This window comes from Zootoca vivipara, chromosome 10 (assembly GCF_963506605.1).
Source record: "Zootoca vivipara chromosome 10, rZooViv1.1, whole genome shotgun sequence".
Classification (NCBI taxonomy): domain Eukaryota; kingdom Metazoa; phylum Chordata; class Lepidosauria; order Squamata; family Lacertidae; genus Zootoca; species Zootoca vivipara.
The window spans coordinates 59881601-59894650 of record NC_083285.1 but is presented as its reverse complement, the minus strand read 5'-3'; the positions used below and the strand labels follow the sequence as shown (position 1 = coordinate 59894650).

Sequence of the window (13050 nt, the reverse complement as noted above, 5' to 3'; positions counted from 1 at the left end):
CTTTATTTATTTAATATTACACTTATACCATCCCTGATGAGTCCTACAACCATGAGCACACATGAATAGGAGGGGGCACACCTTGTAGGTAGGTTTGATGTCCTTAAAACACTCGTGGTTCTGCAAGGGCCGCAGACAGGGCCATGCTTCAACCTGCTGTTTTGTGTTTTCTCTCTAGGTGTTTACAATTTACCAATTATATGTGCTGGTTATTTCTTTGGTGGCCTCATGATGAAGAAATTCAAGATAAGCACCTATAAAGCTGCCCACATCGCTTTTTGGAGTTCTCTAGTGGAGTATCTCATCTACTTCTCTGCTTTTTTCATGGTCTGCAAGAATGCTAAGGTTGCTGGCTTAACCATGTCCTACGAAGGGTATGTTCTTGCTCTTACCTAAGCCTGATTTCTCCCTGTTGGGTGGTGCTGATTAGATTGCACAAAGACCGGAGTTTTGGCAGAACCTTGCATTCATCCCTGTTGAAATTCATTTTGTTAGTTTGGTCCCGGAACCCCAATCTGTTAAGATCATCTTGGATCCTGATTCTGTCTTCTGTGACATTAGCTACCCCACCCAGCTAGGTGTCATCTGCAAATTGGATGGACATCCTCTCAATTCCTTCATCCAAGTCATTTATAAAGAGTTTGAACAACAATGGGGCAAGGACAGAACTCTGTGGTATGCCACTTGTCAAATAATAATAATAATAATAATAATAATAATATATTTATACTACACCTCTCTGGCTGGGCCTCCCCAGCCACTCTGGGTTGTTTCCAACAGAATATTAAAAACATGATAAAACATAAAACATTAAAAAAACTTCCCTAAACAGGGCTGCCTTCAGATGTCTTCTGAAAGTCAAAAAGCTGTTTATTTCCTTGACATCTGATGGGAGGGCATTCCACAGGGCGGGCGCCACCACCAAGAAGGCCCTCTGCCTGGTTCACTGTAACCTCACTTCTCACAATGAGGGAACTGCCAGAAGGCCCTCGGAGCTGCTGGACCTCAGTGTCCAGGTTGAATGATGTGGGGTGGAGACGCTCCTTCAGGTATACTGGGACGAGGCCGTTACCTCATTCAATCCACATTTCGCAGGCTTCCTCGCAAGAATATCATAGGGGACTTGGTCAAAAGCCTTGCTGAAATCAAGATACACGACATCCACAGCATCCCTCTGATCCACCAAGCTTATAACTGCATCAAAAAAGAAGAAATGATTCAGATTCAGGCATCTCTCCCAGCCCTACTTGGAGATGACAGGGATTAAAAACATAAGAAAGTTCAAAGCTCAGAAATAGAAAAAATCTTGGTGCAAAGCAACATGAAACCTCTATCAAAAATATATGAATTCCTATTAGAGTGGCATAGAGTGACAAGGTGGGCAATAGACATAGGGTACAACATTGGGTATGACAAATGGATTAAATTATGGACCTCTGGAATAAAATTTACAGCATGCACGTTGTTAAAGGGAAATCTATACAAGATGATGTACCGATGGTACCTTACCCCATCCAAACTGTTTAGAACAGGCATCCCCAAACTTCGGCCCTCCAGATGTTTTGGACTACAATTCCCATCTTCCCCGACCACTGGTCCTGTTAGCTAGGGATCATGGGAGTTGTAGGCCAAAACATCTGGAGGGCCACAGTTTGGGGATGCCTGGTTTAGAATGTATAAAACAGGCAATAAGAACTGCTGGACGTGTGGGAAAGCAGATGGAGATTTTTTTTCCACATGTGGTGGAAGTATGAGAAAGTTAAGTATTTCTGGGGGAAAATATACAATGAACTAAAGAAAATCTTTAAGTACACTTTTAAGAAAAGACCCAAAGCTTTCTTGCTGGGGATGGTAGCTGAGGATGTCAAAAAACACGACCAAAAACTCTTCTTACAACGGGAGCAAGACTATTTTTAGCCCAGGTCTGGAAGCAACACCAAATACCCTCAATAGAAAATTGGCGGCAAAAAATAACAGAATTTGCGGGAAAATAAAAAATTCCTTCAGTAGCACCTTAAAGACCAACTAAGTTTTTATTTTGGTATGAGCTTTCGTGTGCATGCACACTTCATCAGATACCATGAAATGCATGCACACGAAAGCTCATACCAAAATAAAAACTTAGTTGGTCTTTAAGGTGCTACTGAAGGAATTTTTTATTTTGCTTCGACTCAGACCAACACGGCTACCTACCTGTAACTAGAATTTGCAGGAATAGCTAAATTAACAGGGAAGATTAGGCACCAAAGAGACGAAATATTTGACAGGGAATGGATGAAATTTATGGACTATATTGAGAAATCAATATGAAACTCAGAAAGATGAGATCAGTAGAGCGGAAACAAATGATATAACATGTGGACATTTGAAAATTGTATATATAGAAAAAGAATAATGTGCGAGAAACTTGAATTAAAATAGACAGTAAAGGAAGAGTGGAAGTCTACAAAGAAATGATATGATAATACAAATGCGAAACTTGAACGATTGTGAAATATAATTTGTGAAATAAGATTTGTATTAATGAATGACGATGAATTAATGAATTACAGTTATCAAACTGTAAAATATGTAAATACGTAACGATGTAATGGGTATGGGGGGTTAAACAGAAAACCAATAAAAATATATTTTAAAATATAAAATATAAATTAAAAACATAAGAAAGTAAGAAGAGCCTGTTAGATCAGCATCTAGGCCAGCATCCTGTTCTCACAGTGGCCAACTAGATCGCTGTGCGAAACCTGGAAATAGGATTCGAGTGCAATAGCACTCTCCCCTCTGGTGGCTTCCAGCACCTGGTATCTATAAATGTTGCTGCCAACACTGCCAGTAGCCATCAATAGCCCTCTTCCTCCATGAATTTATCTAATCCTCTTTTAAAGCCATCTAGGTTGGTGGGAGAGTTAAACTATGTGCTATGTGTGAAAGAGCACTTTTTAAAAATCTGTCCTGAAACTTGCAACATTCGACCTCATTGGATGTCACTGAGTTCTAGGGTTACGAGAGAGGGATGTCCATAAGCTTTAATTAGCTTGTGTTTAAGTAAACAAAGTTACCGGTCCAGTCGCGCTTCCGGACGTAAATCTTCCTTTTCAGCAGAGTGTTTTAGCACAACGGCAAAGGGTAAGGATTGGCCAAGTAAAAACTTAAACAAAACTGTGCCTCAGTGCACAAACTTGAGGCATGACTCCTACACACAGCAACCAAGACTAAGAGAAAACGCTACTGAGAGAGCGAGCACATGTAAGGAACTGACTATTTATACAGGCTGTTGAACATTGTCGGATGTTTAATGATGCTCAGCTGCTCAGTGTTTAGAGCAATTAGTATAACTTAACCCTTTAATACCAACAAGGGAGAAAAGAACTTTCTCTATCCACTTTCTCCACGCTATGCATAATTTTATCTGCATAAACTTCGCCCAAAGAATCCTGGCAACTGTAGCCTGTGAAAAGGTACTGGGAACTGTAACTCTTTGGGAGTAAACTACGGTTCCCAGGATTCTTGGGGGGGGGGGAACCACGTACTTTAAATGTACGGTGTGTAAGCAACTTCAGACAATCTACAAATAAACTCCTTTTGTGCTGGGTGGCCGCCGGGCTCTTCCTCTCGAAGAGGGGGCTCTGGGTTTGTTTATTCATTTTTTGTCATTGTTCGCAGGCTCTTTGCACACCTTTCTGGATATTTTTCAGGCTCGAACAAGTCTCCTACATGGAAACAAACTTGTACGCGGACTGCAACCGCCATTGCGGATGCTCCACCAAGGTGTGGGACCCTGTTTGCGGAGAAAACGGCATAGCGTACATTTCAGCATGTCTCGCAGGATGCGACATCTCAAACGGAACTGGGAAAAATACGGTAAGGCAGATGTTCGAGACAGCACAAAACTGTCCCTCATCTCTCCTCCCCCCTCTTTCTTTTTTTGAAAAAAACTTATTTTATTAATTTTCCAAAAAGAACAAAAAATAAAAACAACAATACATATTCAAACATGTTGTTGTTTAGTCATTTAGTCATGTCCATGACTAAATGTTGAGCTTCAGACCATATTTTGCACTCTCCTCTATCATGACCCCATGGACCAGAGCATGTCAGGCACTCCTGTCTTGCACTGCCTCCCGCAGTTTGGTCAAACTCATGTTCGTAGTTTCGAGAACACTATCCAACCATCTCGTCCTCTGTCGTCCCCTTCTCCTTGTGCCCTCAATCTTTCCCTATATCAGGGTCTTTTCCAGGGAGTCCTCTCTTCTCATGAGGTGGCCAAAGTATTGGAGCCTCAGCTTCAGGATCTGTCCTTCCAGTGAGCACTCAGGGCTGATTTCCTTCAGAATTGATAGGTTTGATCTTCCTGCAGTCCATGGGACTCTCAAGAGTCTCTTCCAGCACCATAATTCAAAAGCATCAATTCTTCGGTGATCAGCCTTCTTTATGGTCCAGCTCTCACTTCCATACATCACTACTGGGAAAACCATAGCTTTAACTATATCGACCTTTGTCGGCAAGGTGATGTCTCTGCTTTTTAAGATGCTGTCTAGGTTTGCCATCACTTTTCTCCCAAGAAGCAGCAGGCGTCTTTTAATTTCGTGACTGCTGTCACCATCTGCAGTGTTCACTACCTCCATTTCTTCCCCTTCTATTTGCCAGGAGGTGATGGGACCAGTGGCCATGATCTTAGTTTTTTTGATGTTGAGCTTCAGACCATATTTTGCGCTCTCCTCTTTCACCCTCATTAAGAGGTTCTTTAATTCCTCCTCATTTCTGCCACCAAAGTTGTGTCATCTGCATATCTGAGGTTGTTGATATTTCCGGCAATCTTAATTCTGGCTTGGGATTCATCCAGTCCAGCCTTTCGCATGATATTCAAACATAAAAAATAAAAATAAAAGGAGTTGACTTCCTGTCAGGGTGTGTTGTGACTACTCTTGAGTAACGACCGTCCACATGCTTGTCTTTCAGACGTTTTTATTGGTGCACATTATTTACAGTGTAACGGATTGCTCATTTCATGTCTACCCGCTCGAGTCAGATTCCTGCACTACCCCCTTCTGCGTTCGGGACCAGCATAAAAGCCTCGGAACTGAGAAGCGCCTCCCTTTCCTCCTCCTCTGCAATTCCGGCGTCGGGGGGGACGGGTCTTCTGTCTGACCTATTCCTGTCCACTCTTTCGGCCTCCCTCTCTTCCTGCCTATGGAGCAGGGGCTCTTTGATGTTGTCAGAGCCCTGGCACTCCCTCTCCGTTTCCTGACTCACCCCTTCAGACCCCTCACTCTCCTGTCTGCTGGGAGACGGGCTGCTTCTGATGAGGGGGGGAGGGTTCTCTATAATCCCTCCCCCTTACACTTCCCCCTATTCCCTTCCCTGGTTCCATTGTTTATCATCACACTGCATGTCCATTTTAAATTATGAAATCATTAAAATTACTTATTGTCCAGTTATAATGTCTTTACTGTTAGGATTTTGTGTAGCCTCTGCTGCGTCAGCTTGGCTAGTGTGATTAGGTAGTGGTACCTCGACTTACGATCGACTCAACAACCGAATTTTTTGACTTACAAGTGGGGCAAATGGCCGCACGCTTACAAATTTCTCGACATCTGAACAGAAACCGCGGCGGTTTTAGATAGGGTTTTTTCAATGTATGAATTTTTAGATGGGGTTGCTTCGACTTACGAATTTTTCCGTTTCCAGTGCATTCCTATGGGAAATCGTGTTTCCAATGGCGCTTTCCGACTTACACATTTTTCGACCTACGAAGGTGCCTTCGGAACGGATTAAAGTCGTAAGTCAAGGCACCACTGTACTTTAAATCACATGAGTATCTGAGGGAGAGAGTGTGGGAACGGAAGGCTGTCTTATCTCTTCCACCTGAGAGTGTTATTGTAATGTGATGTACTTTCACTCCTTCTGTGTGCAGTCTTCTTGTTCTGCCAGAGCTTGGAGAACACAGATGTGATTTATGGAGTCACTGTATATAGACTGTAAATAAACGTAGTTTAGATCTATGGATGTTTCTTTCTTCTAGCTGCATGATGCTCGAAGACTTGTGTGCTCTTCTCATAAGAGGAGGGTCGCAGACAGGCACACTGGAGTGAGGGGACATGCCAGGGGTCTTGGAGTCCGCTGTCTCCGAGAGAGCATCATTCCGACATTTACAATAATTTTTAAAATCTTGCTAATGTATCAACCAGTTTACATTGCTTCTGTATACATGCAATAAAGTCCTTCCAATCTTCTTTAAATTCATCGTCATCTCTTCCTCTTAATTTCAAAGTCAATTTTGCCATTTCAGCATATTCCATTGATTTCACTTGCCAATCTTCTTTAGCTGGGACAACTTCTTCCTTCCAATGTTGTGCTAACAGTATTCGTGCAGCTGTCGTTGCATACTTAAATAAGTCTTTCTCCCTCTCTCTTTCTGATACCACCTTCTCTTCATCTCCAGCCACACCCACACACCCTTTCCCTCCAATGGGCTGCTTGGGGAGGGAAGATCACTTAACTGATTCTGTCTTGTGTTTTGGCAGGTATTTAGAAACTGCTCCTGCATTTCAGCCTTCGGAAATGACTCGGCGGTCCTGGGACAGTGCAACCGAGAGAACTGTGGCACAATGCTGCACTACTTCTTGATCTTATCCTTAGTCTGTTGTTTAATTTATTCCTTTGGAGCCATGCCGGGTTACATGGTCCTCATAAGGTACTGACTGAAGGGAGGTGGGAATAGCAGGATATATAGGTCTTGGGAGAAAGGGGAGCCCCATTGGCAATGTTGTTGACTCAGAACGCTGCATTTGTCTCCTCCTTAGAGTGTCTAAGTTTATATTTCATAGCAGATTTGGTCAGCTTAGTAAAACGATCTTTCTGCCCGCCTTCGGTTTTGGCGAATAATGCTCCGTGCAAAAGATAAGGATTTTCTGTGCAATAATGAGAAGCAAAAGCTGACGTCCAGGTTGAAGTACCTCTTCTGTGGGAAACAGCCGCACAGATGCCCTGAAGTGTGGTCACGTTTTTAATACACGTGCCCTTTGCAGCGTGGGATCGCATTCTGCAGAAACAGCTTCCAAGCTTTCCCCATACAAACTGCCCTAACCTTTCCGTTCATCCCCTGAGGCCTTTCTTTGTGTGCCTCCTTCATGAGAGGTCTGAAAGTGGCAACACAAGAACAGGGCCTTTTCCGTAGTGGCTCCTCATTTGTGGGATGCTCTCCCCAGGGAGGTTCACCTGGCACCTTCATTGTATATTTTTAGGAGCCAGGCCTTTGGCTGACTAATATCCTACAACCTTTTAAATGTGTCTGTGGGATGGGGAGGTTATTGTTTTGCTGTTTTGTTTTACTTATTTTCATGATTTTTCCTGTATTTTATTCTGTGAACCACCCTGTGGTGACGAAGGGATGTATATAAATCTAATAAACTGAAAATTAAAATAAAAGCAGTTGGGCAGGGGTAGGAAACTAGATTCAGTTGGGGGGGCTGCAATGTGAGGCAAAGCGCCTTTTCTCATTTATTGGCTTCATGGAAAATTCTCTTCTTCTCCAGGTCCCTAAAACCCGAGGAGAAGTCATTTGGCGTGGGTCTCCACTCCCTGGCAGCAAGGGGTTTTGGTAAGGTGCTGGTTACTTTAAATTGCACTCCAAAAAGAGAGAGGAGGCACACCCAAAACATACATTTACAGCATTATTACACCACTTTAAACAGCCATAGCTTCCCCCAAAGAATTCTGAGAGCTGTAGTTTGTTAAGGGTACTGAGAGTTTTTAGGAGACCCCTATTCTCCACACAGAACTACAATTCCCAGAGTGTTTGAACAGGCAATTCCTCTTCCCAGGGAATTGTACCTCTGAGAGGCAAATATAGGCCTCCTAACAATTATCCCAGTAGCAATGTATGGAAGTGAGAGCTGGACCATAAAAAAGGCTGATCGCCGAAGAATTGATGCTTTTGTATTATGGTGCTGGAGGAGACTCTTGAGAGTCCCATGGACTGCAAGAAGATCAGACCTATCCATTCTGAAGGAAATCATCCCCGAGTGCTCACTGGAAGGACAGATCCTGAAGCTGAGGCTCCAATACTTTGGCCACCTCATGAGAAGAGAAGACTCCCTGGAAAAGACCCTGATGCTGGGAAAGATGGAGGGCACAAGGAGAAGGGGACGACAGAGGATGAGATGGTTGGACAGTGTTCTCGAAGCCACCAACATGAGTCTGGCCAAACTGCGGGAAGAAGTGGAAGACAGGAGTGCCTGGCGTGCTCTGGTCCATGGGGTCACGAAGAGTCGGACATGACTAAATGACTAAACAACAACAACAATTTTCAGCAGTCTTAACAAACTACAGCTCCCAGGATAGATGGATTTTAGGATATGGTAAGCCAACAAATTACGCAGAGGTTACATTCTAGGGACCATGCCTAAAGCCAGAATCGGGTCTAGTCAAAACACACTGGGTGCAATAGCAGGTGGAACGGCCAAAGTATTTTTTCCCCCCTGGATGCCCATCCTCTTTCTGCCCCTTTTGAATTTCGATTTTATTTTTTGCTAAGCTCATAAGTTAAATGTGCTTAAATTGGAGTCTTACTGTATATGGTTCTATTTACACATATATAGGCATAGGATGGAGGGTCTCACAGCATAAACATCCCAACGGATCTTGCCATAGCTTTATCACACAGTTTGCCAGCACAGAGCAAGACGTGTTTCTGTGTCTCCATCTTCCAGCATCAGCCAAAACTCACAAACACATGCAACCCTGCTTCGCCTGTTATTCTCCATACTAGCATGACATGGCACTCAACCAGGTAAAGTAGGAGCAGCACCACTCCTTTGTTTCCATGGCAACAGGGCAACCTCTTTGGACATGTAAATGGAAGTACTCAGCTGGCCAACTTGGGCCATTGTGTTTTCAAAGAAATTTGTTTGACCAGTTCAATGGCCTCTTCTGCTAGATTCTAAACCTCCTTGGTGCAGAATCACTAGCCTGGGCATGACTCCCCCCCCCAAAAAAACCCCACCCCCATAATAACAGTGTGCTGTTTACAAAAGCCCCCCAAATGACCCGTCTTCTCTTCATGTCGTATTCCATGTAGCTGGAATCCCATCACCTATTTATTTTGGAGCTATGATTGACACTACCTGTTTGAAATGGGGAACCAAGAGCTGCGGTGGCGAAGGAGCCTGCCGGATGTACGATTCTGACACATACAGGTATTGCTGGCAGATCACTGTCTCTCTTGCTTTGGGCTATCTCTAGAATATTGTAGAGCAGCTGGGAGGGCAGCCTACACAGTAGCCTCTAGGTCAGGCATCTCCAGATGTTTTGGCCTACAACCCCCATGATCCCTAGCTAACGGGACCAGTGGTCAGGGAAGATGGGAATTGTAGCCCAAAACATCTGGAGGGCCGAAGTTTGGAGATGCCTGCTCTAGGTGTTGCTGCACTTACATCTCCCATCACCCTGACATGTGGCTGTGCTGGCTGGAATTGCCTCCAACAACATCTGGAGGGACACAGCTGCAAATGGATGCAGCTGATGCCTCTGGGTTCAGTCCAGTTTATTCTGCAGCATCACATATCAGACTGAGTGAGTGAATGGATGGATGGAGGGGTGGGGAGCCTGAGAACCCACCCAGATTTTGATGGACTGACCCTGGCCATTCTAGGTCTGATGGGAGCTGTACGGGCACTGCATTGACTATGTCTGCTCCAGAGCCTTGGAAGATACGTATAATCATTCTTTGATATGGTGCATTTTAGGGATATAAAGGAATCTGGAGTTCAGAACAAGCAGGGAGAGGAGAGGTCTTGGACCCTTTCCCTGCCCATTCCCTTTCTGCCACATCATACCACCAAAACGGCCATGCCCACTTCACTTTTCAGTCTTCCAAAAACCCCTCTAAAGTTGTAAAATGCTAGAACAGCAATGATTTGGGATATGAGCCCCAAAGGTTTTCTTCCAATATGTTTCCCACTCATTCTGGGTGCCACATAGGGGATTTTCCCCTTTAGCTCTAGACTGGAGGGGTGTTTCAGATCAACCTCTTTTTGTATTAAAAGCACATCTGAAGAGTGTGCAGGCAGCAGGGGATAACCCTTGCCTCCTGTCACTATCCCTATCAACACCACTGTCCTCTCACAACCATATTTGGCAACTGTGAGAAGGGAGACTATGTGTATTCTGATGTACACACATAGCGCTCTTCCATGGGACAAATGATTGCTAAATGCATGGTTGTGGGTGGGCACAGTCAATGGGAACCACAGAAATGGAGGTGGGGCTAGTACACACAATCCTGCAGCACCCTCATATATGCTTTGGAAGGGGGAAGGGGGTTTGTCTGGAATTTCCCAGTGCGAGTGCTTCTAAGAGAGTTGTAACAAATCAACAAGTTCTCTGGTGGCACCAGTGGAATGGAATGCCCTCCCCTTCTGAAATAAGAGAGGCTCCATCACCATTGGCATTTCCCCGGCTCATGAAGATTTATCTGTTTAGACAAGCATTCCCTGATCTCCTGACTTGAATCTCCTGTTGATGCTTTAAGTGCTTGAGTTTGTTGAGCTGGTGAGTTGCTGCTGCTTACTGGGAAGGGTGAGGCAGCAGGGAGAGTGGCGTGGTGAATACGCCCCAATAAAAGCTCCCGTTTGGCTCAAAAGGTGTGTTTGCACTGCACCAACCTCACTGCCCCCTTGCCCTTCTTCCTCCTCCGCCCAGGAAGCAGCAGCAAATCACCTGCCAGCTGGTCAGTTGAGCACCCCCACCCCTGTTTCTGGCTGTTTTAATGGGCTTCTCCTTTCATTTTTGGAAAATTTCAATTGTGGATGTTTGGATGAAATGCTTTTATTGTGAGTTTTAATTAGGTGCCACAGTCACTAAGTGGTGTATGTATAACAAATACATAACACACTGTTTCACACAGACACTGGCCCACGCACAGAAGCATGTATCTGTGTTCAGCGTAACACGCAAACAAGCCTAAGGTTATCAAGGAAGCCAATGAAAAGAAGCATGGGGGCTACATGATTCTCCATAGGCATGGGGACTTCTGGATACGGTGCTCTATAGCTGCTCTTTACTGATGCTGTCTAAATTGCATTCCAGGCAGCTGTACCTGGGTGTGCCCTCCGTCCTCCGCGCCGTGTCCTACATCCCGTGTGTGCTTGTGCTCCTCATTTTAAGGAAACAGAACAAGACCTTGGTGCAGGAGAACAAAGAATTGGAAGCCAGAGAAGAGGAAAACGGGCCAGTAGAACAGAAGGAGGTCCCTGCAGCCCAGAACAGCACACATTTACATCAAGAGACAATAGACTTGTAAAAAGCAGACTTTAAAGAGGACTGGTGGCTTTAAGCTTGTACGTCAAATGATGTCAGTTGTAGGTCATTATCACTTTTCCAAGTCACCTCTAGAGGTCTTTCCAGAATACATATATTACATACAGCAGAGTACTGGGTGACTAGTGTGGCTTGTTCTTCATGACTAAAGTTGTAAGTACTGTGTGCTCTTTACTATCATAGCTGAGCCTTTGGGTGGTTGTTTGTGTGTGTGTGTGTGTGTGTGTGTGTGTGTGTGTGTGTGTGTGTGCGCGCGCATGTGTTTCTGTAATAATTGTTTCCACATATCATTTCAAGATTTCTACAAAATAACGGAAAGGTGAGAAGGGGCCATGGCAGCTTTCACTCGCTCCAATTTTTCACTTAGGCTGGATCTAGACCAATCCAAAAAAACGTTTCAGGAAAACGCGTTGTTGTAAACCTTGTAATGGGAAATCACGTTGGCAAAAGACGGAACTCTACAGCGCCATCTGGTGTCACAGTGTTATAACACGTTTAAAACGCTTTTTCTTGACTAATGTAGCTGAGTCCTTAATATTGTACATTTGTTGCTCTGTCTGCACTGTACATTTTAAGCAGTATGATTGGAATCATGGCTTCCTCCTAAGAATCCTGGGAACTTTGTTTGGTTTTGGTTTGCTTTGTTTGGTTTTTAAAAAAACATTTCTTACTAAGTGTTCAAATCTTACATTTCAAAATAAGCATCTTTCATTATACCCATGCATTCAGCGACTTCCCTCCCTCCCCTTCCAAGATTCTATTGATTTGCTCACATTTCCTGCATATTTTCATATACCGTATCTGTCTTAATTCAATTCTCCCCTCTTACATCCCTTTTAAATAGGTTATATTGTCAAATTTAACCTTAGTGCTGCCAGCGTTTTCGGAAACTGTGCTTTGTTAAGGGTGCTGAGAGTTATGAGGAGACCCCTGTGACTCTGCGAAGATGATTTATTTGTTAAACTGCTCTGGGAATTATAGCTCTGTGAGGGGAAGAAGGGTCCTGTCAGGGTTTTTGTGACTACTCTTGAGTAACGACCCTCCACATGCTTGTCTTTCAGGAACTTTTATTGGTGCACATTATTTACAGTGAAGTGAGCTGCTAGTTTCATGTCTCATCAGTCTGATTCAGAATCCGGCACTGCCCCCTTTCGCGGCCTTGACCAACCTAAGAGTCGCGGGACAGCGAACCTCCTCCCCTTTCTCCTCCTCCTTAATTCTGGTGTCGGGGGGGAAAGGTCTCCGGCCCGTCTGAGTTCCATCCTCTTTCCCCCCCCTCCCTCTCTTCCTGCATGAGGAGCAGTGGCTCTTGGGTGTTGCTGCACTTACATCTCCCTCTCCGTCTCCTGACTTTCCCCTTCCGACCCTTCGCTTTCATTACTGCTGGGAGATGGCTGCTCCTGATGAGGGGGGGCTGTTCCCTATAAGCCCCCCCTTACAGGTCCCAAATAACTCTCTCTTAGCACCCTTAACAAACTACGGTTCTTAGCTCCCCACTATGTCTGTCTAAAGTTGTATAACTGTGCTTTAAATGTATAGTGTAGATGGGACCTTCATTCATGATGGATCTCAGGAAGGCATACAGAGGATTCCCAAAGCAGTGGAGACCCAGACCTGCTTGGCTTCAGACAGGTTGCTGGCAGCTGGCACAGTGCAGAGGCAGGAGGCGCTTGTTGGAGCTTGGCTTTCAGCAAAGCTGATGGAGTGAGCCCTGCTTTCAATCTCAGACCC

The 13050-nt window shown here is 44.6% G+C and overlaps 1 protein-coding gene across 7 annotated transcripts in view; it reads left to right on the top strand.

The window, feature by feature from the left end:
- SLCO1A2 (solute carrier organic anion transporter family member 1A2) overlaps window positions 1-12804 on the top strand; it is a 43813-nt gene extending 31009 nt beyond the window's left edge. For all 7 annotated transcript variants that reach the window (XM_060279162.1, XM_060279161.1, XM_035128205.2 and 4 more), the window contains exons 10-16: window positions 179-374; window positions 3696-3861; window positions 6525-6694; window positions 7536-7600; window positions 9080-9197; window positions 11089-12319; window positions 12761-12804. In XM_060279162.1, coding sequence (XP_060135145.1) covers window positions 179-374; window positions 3696-3861; window positions 6525-6694; window positions 7536-7600; window positions 9080-9197; window positions 11089-11302 — 929 coding nt within the window. In that variant the 3' untranslated portion in view covers window positions 11303-12319; window positions 12761-12804. The remainder of the gene's footprint in view (window positions 1-178; window positions 375-3695; window positions 3862-6524; window positions 6695-7535; window positions 7601-9079; window positions 9198-11088; window positions 12320-12760) is intronic.
- The last annotated feature ends 246 nt before the right edge of the window (window positions 12805-13050 follow it).